The 16,044-nt window shown below is 40.9% G+C and overlaps 1 protein-coding gene across 3 annotated transcripts in view; it reads left to right on the forward strand.

Moving 5' to 3' along the window:
• CDC42 (cell division cycle 42) overlaps nt 1–16,044 on the forward strand; it is a 109,183-nt gene that overhangs the window by 86,176 nt on the left and 6,963 nt on the right. For all 3 annotated transcript variants that reach the window (XM_053690573.1, XM_053690572.1, XM_053690575.1), the window contains exons 4-5: nt 9,040–9,149; nt 16,030–16,044. The exon at nt 16,030–16,044 is cut by the window's right edge and continues 183 nt beyond it. In XM_053690573.1, the coding sequence (XP_053546548.1) occupies nt 9,040–9,149; nt 16,030–16,044 (125 nt within the window). The remainder of the gene's footprint in view (nt 1–9,039; nt 9,150–16,029) is intronic.

Consider the following 16,044-nt stretch of genomic DNA (forward strand, 5'->3'; position numbering starts at 1 on the left):
GAAAAGGGGTTATCCGCTAGCTCTTTAAAGGGACAGATTTCAGCTCTGTCCATTCTTTTACACAAACGTCTGTCAGAAGTTCCGGACGTTCAAGCTTTTTGTCAGGCTTTAGCTAGGATCAAGCCTGTGTTTAAAACTGTTGCTCCGCCATGGAGTTTGAACTTAGTTCTTAATGTTTTACAGGGTGTTCCGTTTGAACCCCTTCATTCCATTGATATCAAGTTGTTATCTTGGAAAGTTCTGTTTTTAATGGCTATTTCCTCGGCTCGAAGAGTTTCTGAGTTATCTGCCTTACATTGTGATTCTCCTTATCTGATTTTTCATTCAGACAAGGTAGTTCTGCGTACTAAACCTGGGTTCCTACCTAAGGTGGTCACTAACAGGAATATCAATCAAGAGATTGTTGTTCCATCTTTGTGTCCTAATCCTTCCTCGAAGAAGGAACGTCTGCTACACAATCTAGATGTAGTCCGTGCCCTGAAATTTTATCTACAGGCAACTAAGGATTTTCGTCAAACGTCTTCCCTGTTTGTCGTTTATTCTGGTCAGAGGAGAGGTCAAAAGGCTTCGGCTACCTCTCTCTCTTTTTGGCTTCGTAGCATAATACGATTAGCCTATGAGACTGCTGGACAGCAGCCTCCTGAAAGAATTACAGCTCATTCTACTAGAGCTGTGGCTTCCACTTGGGCCTTTAAGAATGAGGCTTCTGTTGAACAGATTTGCAAGGCTGCAACTTGGTCTTCTCTTCATACTTTTTCCAAATTTTACAAATTTGACACTTTTGCTTCTTCGGAGGCTGTTTTTGGGAGAAAGGTTCTTCAGGCAGTGGTTCCCTCCGTATAAAGAGCCTGCCTGTCCCTCCCGTCATCTGTGTACTTTTGCTTTGGTATTGGTATCCCAGAAGTAATGATGACCTGTGGACTGACCACACTTAACAGGAGAAAACAAAATTTATGCTTACCTGATAAATTCATTTCTCCTGTAGTGTGGTCAGTCCACGGCCCGCCCTGTTTTTTATGGCAGGCTAAAAATGTTTTTGTATTATACTCCAGTCACCACTACACCCTTGGGCTTCTCCTTTCTCGTTGGTCCTTTGGTCGAATGACTGGAGGTGACGTAGAGGGGAGGAGCTATATAGCAGCTCTGCTGGGTGAATCCTCTTGCACTTCCTGTAGGGGAGGAGATAATATCCCAGAAGTAATGATGACCCGTGGACTGACCACACTACAGGAGAAATGAATTTATCAGGTAAGCATAAATTTTGTTTTTTCTCTTCCTCCAGGTCCCTGTCAGCGGTCAGATGAGGCTGACAGACCTGGGAATATATGCCTACCTCATGACTGCAGCTACAAGGTAAGTGCTTATTTCCTTCTTAGGTTTAGAAGGCTCAAGCACATTGGGAGTTACTATCATCTTTACTTGAAGTAAGGGTGTTATATGCCTTCAATACCAGAGTTATGGGATTGAGGTTTTTCTCTAAACGTCCCCTGCAGCTGGTGCCTTTTTTATTAAGGGCTGAGGGGCTATATGGTTTAATAGAGGCTTATTTAGCATAGCGGTATCAGCAGGGATGGAGGTCAAGCTTTCAACAGTACGCTGGCTTGTAGTCTCTCTTGGCTCTGGGTCTCCTGGCCCTCAGCAGCCAGTACATAGATTTCAGTCCTATGAGCTCTGTGCTTGGGACAATTGCAATGTGCACTATGTGAGTTTGTTTTACAGGCTATGGGAACAGTACGCTTGTTTTAAACTTCTTTGGGGCTTTCCTGCTCTTAAAGGCTAGTGTTTTATCTTGGTAATGACGGCTGCACTTAGGTAGGGTTTGGCACAATCTGTCTTTTCTTCCTCAAATACCATATTAAGAGAAAGTATTTTGTTTTATTGGCGGCATAGCTAATAGATTTGGCGCCATCTACCCGCCCTCCCTCTTTTATTATTGCCTGTAATGTAATAGTTATCGCGCCATTAGTCTTTTACTAGAGGGAGGTTCTATGAGAAAGTGCCTCCATCTTATTGTTATGCAGTCAGTATTTCCAATCGCAATATGCCCTTAGTGATATGCGCCACAGGATCTCCGGTGCTAGGTTTACTTTCCCCCTACCGGTCTGGGTATAGGATAGTGTAGGCATCCGTTATGTGGATGCTCTTATAGGCATTTTTTAAGTTGCACTTACAAAAAAAGCGCTTTGGATGTTTCTTGTCAGCGTGTACTAAATATTTCAGTTAGTATTGCGCTATACACTGCTTTAATTGGATTTCCATGCAATCCCTTTTTTTTCTTTTTTTTTCTTTTTCTGAAGGGACCCGTAGGCTGCAGATATCTGACGTTTCCTCTCTTTGCGTGTACAAATTAGTCAAAGTAATGAGGGCTAAATATTTCAGTTATGCTTTAATAAAGATAAATGTTTTATATATACATTACACATAATAAATTGATGCAAAGCCAATATTGCAGTATTAATTTTCATGGTTTATGGTGTTTTGGAAAGGTTTTTGTTTTTTTACAATAATCCCTTATGCCTGCACTTTTATTTATAGATGTGTTTATCTTGAAAATAGTGTTATCCTAGTTTTTACTGCCCTCAGGTGGCAGTTTTATGTAACTTCAGGTTCCACCTTTTTAATTTATGATTAGGGTGAACTATCTTTCTTTCATTCTGATACTGCATATTCAGTCTGATATAAATTTCTGTGCAGTCTGGACAGTAATAACTACAAGAATAGTTGTTTATAATGCTTTTGTTTTCATCTGTATGCCATTTAGAACTGTCTAAGGTTAAGATGATGCTTCTGATTCTCATAAGCTTGAGATTGGATGTTAGGGGTTTATAGCATTTTATTTTTCCACTATATTTCTAAGTAGATAATTTTTTTTTATAAATTTTTATAATAAATGTATTGTCTACAGATGGCTCAGCATGCTAAGGCACTGTGGCTGAGCTCTGTAGCAACCTAAGGGTTGCAGGTTCGATCCCCGGCGAGGTCCACTCAGCCTTTCATCCTTCCCAGGTTGATAAAATGAGCAGCGCCTTGAGACCCTTACGGGTGATTAGCCGCGCTTTACAAGTACCTAATACATACTTATTTATCTTTTGTCTGCAGTGTATCTTAAATATATTTTGTTAGGGATTATTACATTTTATGTTTAATCCTTTTCCGTTCACTGTGTATATGGAATTTTGTTATAAGCCTTATGTCTGCTTATATATCCTCTGCTGTGCATATTATGTTTTGAGGGATTATTAAAATTTTGTACTATTGCTAGTTTTCTGCAGTGATGAAGGATAATTTTTTTTATTGATTCTTTGAGTCATATATAATTTAACTTAATGTTCTTCTTGTACAGAGGCTTTCCTTCTTAGCTCAGGTGCTCCATGTCTCTGTACTAATATCCGTGACAAATACAGTTGTATGCAAAAGTTTAGGCACCCCTAACAATTTCCATGATTTTCATTTATAAAAAGATTTGGATCAGCAATTTCGTTTAGTTCTGTCAAATAACTGACGGACACGGTAATATTTCAGTAGTGAAATGAGGTTTATTGGATTAACAGAAAATGTGCAATAAGCATCCAAACAAAATTAGACAGGTGCATACATTTGGGCACCTCAACAGAAATAGCGCAATAATATTTAGTAGAGCCTCCTTTAGCAGAAATAACGGCCTCTAGACTAGTGATTTGCAACCTTTTTTTTTTTGCCGTGGCACGCTTTTTTTACATTAAAAAAAATCATGTGGCACACCACCATCCAAAAATTTTACAAAATCACACATTGTAGCCTAATACAGGATATATATACATTGTGTATATATGTGTGTGTGTGTGTATGTATGTGTATGTGTATGTGTGTATATATATGTATATATATATATATATATATACACACTGTACTGTGCTGCCATGCCGCCTACAAACTATACATGACATATTGACATTCATTCACAAACAATCATAATGATTGTCTGTGAATGAATGTCAATGTCATGGTTATAAATGATGCCTGATGAGCCTGTCACATACCTCCCCAATATTTCAAAATTTGAAAGAGGGACACCCCCGCACTGTTAGTCTGCCGCGGCACACCTGAGAATCTCTCACGGCACACTGGTTGAAAAACACTGCTCTAGACGCTTCCTGCCTATAATGAGTCTGGATGAAGGTATTTTGGACCATTCCTCCTTGCAAAACATCTCCAGTTTAGTTAGGTTTGATGGTTGCCGAGCATGGACAGCCTGCTTCAAATCACCCCACAGATGTTCAATGATATTCAAGTCTGGGGACTGGGATGGCCATTCCAGAACATTGTACTTGTTCATCTGCATAAATGCCAGAGTAGATTTTGAGCAGTGTTTTGGGTCGCTGTCTTGTTGAAATATCCAGCCTGGCATAACTTCAACTTTGTGACTGATTCCTCAACATTATTCTCAAGTATCTGCTGATATTGAGTGGATTCCATGCGACCCTCAACTTTAACAAGATTCCCAGTACTGGCACTGGCCACACAGCCCCACAGCATGATGGAACATCCACAAAATTTTACTGTGGGTGGCAAGTGTTTGTCTTGGAACGCTGTTCTTTTGCCGTCATGCATAACGCGCCCCTTGTTATGACCAAATAACTCCAATCTTTGCTTCATCAGTCCACAGCACCTTCTTCCAAAATGAAGCTGGCTTGTCCAAATGTGCGTTTGTATACCTTAAGCGACACTTTCGTGTGTGCAGAAAAGGCTCCTTCCGCATCACTCTTCCATACAGCTTCTCCTTGTGCAAAGTGCGCAATTGTTGAACGATACAGTGACACCATCTGCAGCAAGATGATGTTGGAGGTGGTCTGTGGGCTGTTTTTGACCCTTCTCACCATCCTTTGCCTCTCCGATATTTTACTTGTCCTGCCACGTCTGGCCTTAACAAGAACTGTGCCTGTGGTCTTCCATTTCCTCACTATGTTCCTCACAGTGGACACTAACAGCTTAAATCTCTGCAATAGCTTTTTTGTAGCCTTCCAAAAAACCATAATGTTGAACAGTCTTTGTTTTCAGGTCATTTTAGAGTTGTTTTGAGGCCCCCATGTTGCCACTCTTCAGAGGAGAGTCAAAGAGAACTACTACTTGCAATTGGCCACCTTAAATACCTTTTCTCATGATTGGATGCACCGGTCTATGAAGTTAAAGGCTTAATGGGCTCACCAAACCAATGGTGTGTTCCAATGAATCAGTGCTAGGTAGTTACATGTATTCAAATTAACAAAATGACAAGGGTCCCCAAATGTGTCTAATTTTGTTTGGATGCATATTGCACGTTTTCTGTTAATCCTATAAACCTCATTTCACTACTGAAATATTACTGTGTCCTTGATCAAAATGAAATTGCTGATCCAAACGCCCAATTATTTATAAATGAAAATCATAGAAATTGACAGGGGTGCCTAAACTTTTGCATACAACTGTATGTTCTCCTATCTTGTGTATAGGGGATTCATTTTTTGTAACGTGGGTTGTTTTCATGTATCATTCTCATCAGAAAGCTATTATATTTAATTCTATATTTGTATTATAGGAATACTTATTTTAATTTCTCTCACATTGAGGTGATATTGTTAGGGTATGTAATACGGGATGTTTAATGTATCATCCTCTAATTTATTCTGTTTTTATTATAGGATTTTCATATTTCCCCTCATAAATGAGGAGCTCTTTGCTCTTGTCTGTATCATTGTCTGTATCATTCGTTGTCCTTTTGACACATATCAATTTTGTGTTTCTACATCCTTTATTAGGTTGTTTAGTTAACCTATCTTGATAAATGGACACACATATATATATATATATATATATATATATATATATATATATATATATATATATATATATATATATATATATATATATATATATATATATATATATATATATATATATATATATATATATATATATATATATATATAAAATTTATTTTCACACTGGAATGAGACGGATCGTGTAGGGAGCAGACTGTCTTTTTTTTTTTTTTTTTCAGGCGCTTGGTTCAGGGATATACAGGATCCGTGGGTTCTGGAGATCATACTCAGGGATACAAGATAGGCTTCAAATCCCAGGGGCAGATTCCTACTCTTAAACCAGTCTACCAGACCAGAAAAGAGGGATGTCTTTCTAGGGTGCATTCGGTATCTATCATCCTTAGGAGTTGTTGTCCTGGTGCCTATTGAAGAAAGAGGTTTGGGGTTTTATTTAAACATTTTCGTGGTCCCAAAGGAGGGAACGTTCTGCCCAATTTTGGACCTAAAGTGATTAAACAAACTTCTCAGTGTCCCTTCCTTCAAGATCGGAGACAAGGTCCATCCTTTCTTTAGTTCAGGAAGGCCAGTTTATGACCACTATAGATCTGAAGGACGCTTACCTTCATGTTCCAATCCACAGGGAACACTTTCAGTTCCTGAGGTTTGCATTCCTTGACCAGCACTTTCAGTTCATTGCCCTTCCGTTTGGCCTAGCTACTGCTCCAAGAATCCTTACAAAGTTTTTGGGGGGTCTTCTAGGCATTGCCAGAACTCGGGGTATTACAGTAGCCCCATACTTGGCCATTATTCTGGTGCAAGCACCATCTTTTTCGGCTTATGGAGGAATTCTCTGAGTCCCTTATCAGTCTTCTTTGATCACATGGATTGAAGATAAACTTGAAAAAGAGTTCTCTCATCCCAAGTACCAGGGTGGAATTCCTGGGTACTATAATAGACTACATATCATGAGGATATTTCTAATAGACCAGAGACGTTGCAAGCTAACTTCGGCATGTCTTGCCCTCCGGACCTCCTTGAGTCCCTCTGTGACTGTGTATGGAGGTGATTGGTCTCATGGTGTTCTGCATGGACATCATTCCCTTTGCCAGGTTCCGTCTCAGACCTTTACAACTGTGCATGCTGAGACAGTGGAACAGGCGATCATTCTGATCTGTCAACAGATTTGAGAGAATCGCTCTCTTGGTGGCTCTGTCCAGATCATCTGTCCCGAGGGACGTGCTTCTTAAGACAATCCTGGGAGATTGTGACTACAGACACAAGCCTATCCGGGTGGGGAGCTGTTTGGAGTACCAGGAAGGCACAGGGGTTGTGGACTCGGGAGTCGTCCTCCCTCCCGGTCAATTTTGGAACTATGGGCAATCTTCAATGCCTGGAAGGCTTGGCCACTTCTTGGTTCGTCCTAGTTTATTAGATTCCAATCAGACAATATATCCTCGGCTTACATCAATCGGGGGGGGGAGAAGTTACTTGGCAATGAAGGAAGTATCTCAGATTCGCTGCCAGCGATCCACATTCTTGGTGTGGACAACTGAGGCGTATTTTCTCAGCAGGAAATCTTTTCACTCAAGGAAATGGTCTCTCCATCCCAAGGTGTTTGCAGAGATATGCAGCAAGTGGGGGATACCGGAGATAGATCTCATGGTGTCCCGCCTCTCTGTTTGTCTATTCAGGGAAGCGTAAGGTTCAGAAGGCTACTTAGACTTCCCTATCTTTTTTTGGTTAAGGAGTGTCATCCACTTGGCTTACGAGACAGCGGGACATCATACTCCTGAGAGGATAACAGCTCATACCACTAGAGCAGTGGCTTCCTCTTGGGCCTTTAAGAACGAGGCCTCTGTCAGATTTGTAAGGCGGTTACCTGGTCCTCCTTTTATACTTTTCCTAATTTTTACAAGTTTGATGGGTGAAAAGTTTTGCAGACTGTGGTGCCCTCAGAATAGGGTCCGCCTCTTCCTTTTTGTTCCCTTCCGTTATACATTCATTCATTCTGTGTCCTGATGCTTGGGTATAGTTTTCCCAACAGTAAGGAATGAAGCTGTGGACTCTCCCTATTTTAGAAAGGAAAACTTAATTTATGCTTACCAGATAAATTCCTTTCCTTCCGGATAGGGAGAGTATACGGCCCCTGCACATTTTTTCTTGTCTAAGGGTGGCCCCCCATTTCTTATTCTGGCACCATTTATACCCTGATATTTCTCCTACTTTTCCTTTTTCCCTCGGCAGAATGACTGGGGTAATGAGGAAGTGGGAGGAATAGTTAAGCCTTTGGCTGGGGTGTCTCTTCCTCCTCCTGGTGGCCAGGTGTTGTATCTCCCAACAGTAAGGAAGGAAGCCATGGACTCTCCCTATCCGAAAGGAATTTATCTGGTAAGCATAAATTGTTTTTCCTTTTTCGTTTGGCTGAATGACTGGGGATTATGGTTAAGGGAATTTACACTTAAAGGGACACTAAACCCAAATTTTTTTCTTTCAGGATTCAGAGAGTATGCAATTTTAAGCAACCTTCTAATTTACTCCTATTAATTTTTCTTTGTTCTCTTGCTAGCTTTATTTAAAAAGCAGGAATGTGATGCATAGGAGCCGGACCATTTTTGGTTGAGAACCTGGGTTATGCTTGCTTATTGGTGGGTAAATATAAGCCTCAAAAAAGCAAGTGCTATCCATGGTGCTGTGCCTAAAATGGGCTAGCTGCTAAGATTTACATTCCTGCTTTTGAAATAGATAGCAAGACAACAAAGAAAAATTGATAATAGGACAACATTAGACAGTTGCTTAATTTCATGCTCTCTCTGAATCATGAAAGAAACAATTTGGGCTCAGTATCCCTTTAACAGCTTTGCTGGGGTGCTCTTTGCTGCCTCCTGCTGGCCAGGAGTTGAATATCTCACTAGTAATTGGAATGACGTTGTGGACTCTCCATGCCCGGAAAGAAAAATGTATCCGTTAAGCATACATTTTGTTGTTGTTCAGAAAGGTAATACTGATAATACAGTTTTATCCATGGCAGACTAAAATGTCCCTTTATATCTAGAAATGGGGGGAGCATGTCTGGTGTGACCACAGATAATGCATTTTAGTTTTGTGTTAAGATTTATGGTAGTTTCTATATGATGAATAGTTCACTGTGACACTAATGAACTATGTCTGTATGAATTATAGTAAAGTTTGTCTTTAAAATAATGTGTTTTTGTTTATAAAAGTTTTACTTTTGTTCTGATCATGCTTTCTTATCTTTTCGCAGGGCAGGAAGATTATGATCGGTTACGGCCCCTTAGTTATCCACAGACAGATGTATTCCTTGTCTGTTTCTCAGTGGTTTCTCCATCTTCATTTGAAAATGTGAAAGAAAAGGTATTTTCTATTACTAAATTTCTCATCTGTCCCATATTTTCCCCGTTTACCTTTTGTAACACATTTTGTTCATTACCAAGCACTACATTTGTACATCATTTCTTACGGTATTTAGGATCCTGGGAGCAAATGAGACAGCTTTTACATTTTGAATTCTGGCTTTTACATTTTTGGATTTCTGTACATTAGCTTAAAGGGACATGAAACCCTACAATTTTCTTTGATGATTGGGACAGAACATGTGATGTTAAACAACTTTTCAATTGGCTTCTGTTATCTAAATGTTTTTATTCTCTTGGTATCCTTAGTTGAAAAGCATATCTAGGTAGGCTCAGGTGCAGCTGCCTTTTTTTTTTTTTTTTAATTGGTTCCAGTAGTGCATAGTTATGCCATCAAAAAATGATACTAAAAGAATGAAGCAAAATGGATAAGAAAATTAAAGGGACACTAAACCCAAACATTTTCTTTCATGATTTTTAAATAACTTTCCAAATTACTTTTATCTAATTTGATTTATTCTTTAGATATCCTTTGTGAAGAAATAGCAATGCGCATGGGTAAGCCAATCACAGGAGGCATCTATGTGCATCTACCGAGCCTATCTAGATATGCTTTTCAGCAAAGAATATCAAGAGAATGAAGCAAATTAGATAAAAGTAGTAAATTAGAAAGTTGTTTAAAATTGCATTCTCTATCTAAATGAAAAAACATTTGGGTTTCATGTCCCTTTAAGTTTAAAATCACATGATCTATTTGAATCATGTTAAAAAAAAAGAAAAATGTTGGGTTTCATATCCCTTTTTAAGAAACATTCCCTTGTTTAGCTATTAAAATCTGTTAACAGAATACTATGTGGCTATAAAAGATCATAGTTTGCTATTCCTGAAATATTCCTTGCATCTTTTTTGCTTTGATCATATAGATTTTCAGAAGCATTGAATGAATCTTTCTCCAACATAGGTGTGTCCGGTCCACGGCGTCATCCTTACTTGTGGGATATTCTCTTCCCCAACAGGAAATGGCAAAGAGCCCAGCAAAGCTGGTCACATGATCCCTCCTAGGCTCCGCCTTCCCCAGTCATTCTCTTTGCCGTTGCACAGGCAACATCTCCACGGAGATGGCTTAGAGTTTTTTTGGTGTTTAAATGTAGTTTTTATTCTTCAATCAAGAGTTTGTTATTTTAAAATAGTGCTGGTATGTACTATTTACTCTGAAACAGAAAAGAGATGAAGATTTCTGTTTGTAAGAGGAAAATGATTTTAGCAACCGTTACTAAAATCGATGGCTGTTTCCACACAGGACTGTTGAGAGGAATTAACTTCAGTTGGGGGAAACAGTGAGCAGACTTTTGCTGCTTGAGGTATGACACATTTCTAACAAGACTTGGTAATGCTGGAAGCTGTCATTTTCCCTATGGGATCCGGTAAGCCATTTTTATTAAATAAGAATAAAGGGCTTCACAAGGGCTTTAAAGACTGGTAGACATTTTTCTGGGCTAAAACGATTGATTTATAAGCATTTTTAATAGTTTATAGCTTTGAGGAGTTATTTTATTCTTGGGAATTATGTTAAAGAAACGGCAGGCACTGTATTGGACACCTTTTTCATTGGGGGCCTTCTCTAATCATAGGCAGAGCCTCATTTTCGCGCCACTAATGCGCAGTTGTTTTTGGGAAGCAAGGCAGGCAGATGCATGTGTGAGGAGCTCAGATACATAGAAAAAGCTTTCTGAAGGCGTCATTTGGTATCGTATTCCCCTCTGGGCTTGGTTGGGTCTCAGCAAAGCAGATACCAGTGACTGTATAGGGGTTAAATATAAAAACGGCTCCGGTTCCGTTATTTTAAGAGTTAAAGCTTTCAAATTTGGTGTGCAATACTTTTAAGGCTTTAAGACACTGTGGTGAAATTTTGGTGAATTTTGAACAATTCCTTCATACTTTTTCACATATTCAGTAATAAAGTGTGTTCAGTTTAAAATTTAAAGTGACAGTAACGGTTTTATTTTAAAACGTTTTTTGTACTTTGTTATCAAGTTTATGCCTGTTTAACATGTCTGAACTATCAGATAGACTATGTTCTGTATGTGAGGAAGCCAAGGTTCCTTCTCATTTAAATAGATGTGATGTATGTGACAAACAATTTAGAGAAAATGATGCCCAAGATGATTCCTCAAGTGAGGGGAGTAAGCATGGTACTGCATCATCCCCTCCTTCGTCTACGCCAGTCTTGCCCACACAGGAGGCCCCTAGTACATCTAGTGCGCCAATACTCCTTACTATGCAACAATTAACGGCTGTAATGGATAATTCTATCAAAAACATTTTAGCCAAAATGCCCACTTATCAGCGAAAGCGCGACTGCTCTGTTTTAGAAAATACTGAAGAGCATGAGGACGCTGATGATAATGGTTCTGACATGCCCCTACACCAGTCTGAGGGGGCCAGGGAGGTTTTGTCTGAGGGAGAAATTTCAGATTCAGGGAAAATTTCTCAACAAGCTGAACCTGATGTGATTACATTCAAATTTAAATTGGAACATCTCCGCGCTCTGCTTAAGGAGGTGTTGTCTACTCTGGATGATTGTGACAATTTGGTCATTCCAGAGAAATTATGTAAGATGGACAAGTTCCTAGAGGTCCCGGGGCCCCCCGAAGCTTTTCCTATACCCAAGCGGGTGGCGGACATTGTAAACAAAGAATGGGAAAGGCCCGGCATTCCTTTTGTCCCTCCCCCTATATTTAAGAAATTGTTTCCTATGGTCGACCCCAGAAAGGACTTATGGCAGACAGTCCCCAAGGTCGAGGGGGCGGTTTCTACTCTAAACAAACGCACTACTATCCCTATAGAAGATAGTTGTGCTTTCAAAGATCCTATGGATAAAAAATTAGAGGGTTTGCTTAAAAAGATGTTTGTTCAGCAAGGTTACCTTCTACAACCAATTTCATGCATTGTTCCTGTCACTACAGCAGCGTGTTTCTGGTTCGATGAACTAGAAAAGTCGCTCAATAAAGATTCTTCTTATGAGGAGATTATGGACAGAGTTCACGCTCTTAAATTGGCTAACTCTTTTACTTTAGACGCCACTTTGCAATTAGCTAGATTAGCGGCGAAAAATTCAGGGTTTGCTATTGTCGCGCAGAGCGCTTTGGCTAAAATCTTGGTCAGCGGATGCGTCTTCCAAGAACAAATTGCTTAACATACCTTTCAAGGGGAAAACGCTGTTTGGCCCTGACTTGAAAGAGATTATTTCAGATATCACTGGGGGTAAGGGCCACGCCCTTCCTCAGGATAGGTCTTTTAAGGCTAAAAATAAACCAAATTTTCGTCCCTTTCGCAGAAACGGACCAGCCTCAAGTTCTACATCCTCTAAGCAAGAGGGTAATACTTCTCAAACCAAGCCAGCCTGGAGGCCAATGCAAGGCTGGAACAAAGGTAAGCAGGCTAAGAAACCTGCCACTGCTACCAAGACAGCATGAGATGTTGGCCCCCGATCCGGGACCGGATCTGGTGGGGGGCAGACTTTCTCTCTTCGCTCAGGCTTGGGCAAGAGATGTTATGGATCCTTGGGAGCTAGAAATAGTCTCCCAAGGTTATCTTCTGGAATTCAAGGAGCTACCCCCAAGGGGGAGGTTCCACAGGTCTCAATTGTCTTCAGACCACATAAAAAGACAGGCATTCTTACATTGTGTAGAAGACCTGTTAAAAATGGGAGTGATTCATCCGGTTCCATTAGGAGAACAAGGGATGGGATTCTACTCCAATCTGTTCATAGTTCCCAAAAAAGAGGGAACATTCAGACCAATCTTAGATCTCAAGATCCTAAACAAATTTCTCAAGGTTCCATCGTTCAAAATGGAAACCATTCGGACAATTCTTCCTACCATCCAGGAAGGTCAATTCATGACCACGGTGGATTTAAAGGATGCGTATCTACATATTCCTATCCACAAGGAACATCATCGGTTCCTAAGGTTCGCCTTTCTGGACAAGCATTACCAGTTTGTGGCACTTCCATTCGGATTAGCCACTGCTCCAAGAATTTTCACAAAGGTACTAGGGTCCCTTCTAGCGGTGCTAAGACCAAGGGGCATTGCAGTAGTACCTTACTTGGACGACATACTGATTCAAGCGTCGTCTCTACCACAAGCAAAGGCTCATACGGACATTGTCCTGGCCTTTCTCAGATCTCACGGGTGGAAAGTGAACGTAGAAAAAAGTTCTCTATCTCCGTCAACAAGAGTTCCCTTCTTGGGAACAATAATAGACTCCTTAGAAATGAGGATTTTTCTGACAGAGGCCAGAAAATCAAAACTTCTAAGCTCTTGTCAAGTACTTCATTCTGTTCTTCTTCCTTCCATAGCGCAGTGCATGGAAGTAATAGGTTTGATGGTCGCGGCAATGGACATAGTTCCTTTTGCGCGAATTCATCTAAGACCATTACAACTGTGCATGCTCAGTCAGTGGAATTGGGATTATACAGACTTGTCTCCGACGATACAAGTAGATCAGAGGACCAGAGATTCACTCCGTTGGTGGCTGACCCTGGACAACCTGTCACAAGGGATGAGCTTCCGCAGACCAGAGTGGGTCATTGTCACGACCGACGCCAGTCTGGTGGGCTGGGGCGCGGTCTGGGAACCCCTGAAAGCTCAGGGTCTTTGGTCTCGGGAAGAATCTCTTCTCCCGATAAATATTCTGGAACTGAGAGCGATATTCAATGCTCTCAAGGCTTGGCCTCAGCTAGCAAAGGCCAAATTCATACGGTTTCAATCAGACAACATGACGACTGTTGCGTATATCAACCATCAGGGGGGAACAAGGAGTTCCCTGGCGATGGAAGAAGTGACCAAAATAATTCAATGGGCGGAGACTCACTCCTGCCACTTGTCTGCAATCCACATCCCAGGAGTGGAAAATTGGGAAGCGGATTTTCTGAGTCGTCAGACATTTCATCCGGGGGAGTGGGAACTCCATCCGGAAATCTTTGCCCAAATAATTCAATTGTGGGGCATTCCAGACATGGATCTGATGGCGTCTCGTCAGAACTTCAAGGTTCCTTGCTACGGGTCCAGATCCAGGGATCCCAAGGCGACTCTAGTGGATGCACTAGTAGCACCTTGGAGCTTCAACCTAGCTTATGTGTTCCCACCGTTTCCTCTCATTCCCAGGCTGGTAGCCAGGATCAAACAGGAGAGGGTATCGGTGATCTTGATAGCTCCTGCGTGGCCACGCAGGACTTGGTATGCAGATCTGGTGAATATGTCATCGGCTCCACCATGGAAGCTACCTTTGAGACAGGACCTTCTTGTTCAAGGTCCGTTCGAACATCCGAATCTGGCCTCACTCCAACTGACTGCTTGGAGATTGAACGCTTGATTTTATCAAAGCGAGGGTTCTCAGATTCTGTCATTGATACTCTTTTTCAGGCCAGAAAGCCTGTAACTAGAAAAATCTACCATAAAATATGGAAAAAATATATCTGTTGGTGTGAATCTAAAGGATTGCCATGGAACAAGATAAAAAATCCTAAGATTCTATCCTTTCTTCAAGAAGGTTTGGAGAAAGGATTATCTGCAAGTTCTTTGAAGGGACAGATTTCTGCTTTATCTGTTTTACTTCACAAAAAGCTGGCGGCTGTGCCAGATGTTCAAGCTTTTGTTCAGGCTCTGGTTAGAATCAAGCCTGTTTACAAACCTTTGACTCCTCCTTGGAGTCTCAATTTAGTTCTTTCAGTTCTTCAGGGGGTTCCGTTTGAACCCCTACATTCCGTTGATATCAAGTTATTATCTTGGAAAGTTTTGTTTTTGGTTGCAATTTCTTCTGCTAGAAGAGTTTCAGAGTTATCTGCTCTGCAGTGTTCTCCTCCTTATCTGGTGTTCCATGCAGATAAGGTGGTTTTGCGTACTAAACCTGGTTTTCTTCCGAAAGTTGTTTCTAACAAAAATATTAACCAGGAGATAGTCGTGCCTTCTTTGTGTCCGAATCCAGTTTCAAAGAAGGAACGTTTGTTGCACAATTTGGATGTAGTTCGTGCTCTAAAATTCTATTTAGAGGCTACAAAGGATTTCAGACAAACATCTTCCTTGTTTGTTGTTTATTCTGGTAAAAGGAGAGGTCAAAAAGCAACTTCTACCTCTCTCTCTTTTTGGCTTAAAAGCATCATCAGATTGGCTTATGAGACTGCCGGACGGCAGCCTCCTGAAAGAATCACAGCTCATTCCACTAGGGCCGTGGCTTCCACATGGGCCTTCAAGAACGAGGCTTCTGTTGATCAGATATGTAAGGCAGCGACTTGGTCTTCACTGCACACTTTTACCAAATTTTACAAATTTGATACTTTTGCTTCTTCTGAGGCTATTTTTGGGAGAAAGGTTTTGCAAGCCGTGGTGCCTTCCATCTAGGTGACCTGATTTGCTCCCTCCCATCATCCGTGTCCTAAAGCTTTGGTATTGGTTCCCACAAGTAAGGATGACGCCGTGGACCGGACACACCTATGTTGGAGAAAACAGAATTTATGTTTACCTGATAAATTACTTTCTCCAACGGTGTGTCCGGTCCACGGCCCGCCCTGGTTTTTTAATCAGGTCTGATGATTTATTTTCTCTAACTACAGTCACCACGGTATCATATGATTTCTCCTATGCAAATATTCCTCCTTTACGTCGGTCGAATGACTGGGGAAGGCGGAGCCTAGGAGGGATCATGTGACCAGCTTTGCTGGGCTCTTTGCCATTTCCTGTTGGGGAAGAGAATATCCCACAAGTAAGGATGACGCCGTGGACCGGACACACCGTTGGAGAAAGTAATTTATCAGGTAAACATAAATTCTGTTTTCGCTTATTTATGTGCCATTGTGTGTGTTTCTCATTCTTGTTTTTTAGTGGGTACCTGAAATC

Source organism: Bombina bombina, chromosome 8 (genome assembly GCF_027579735.1).
Source record: "Bombina bombina isolate aBomBom1 chromosome 8, aBomBom1.pri, whole genome shotgun sequence".
Taxonomy (NCBI): domain Eukaryota; kingdom Metazoa; phylum Chordata; class Amphibia; order Anura; family Bombinatoridae; genus Bombina; species Bombina bombina.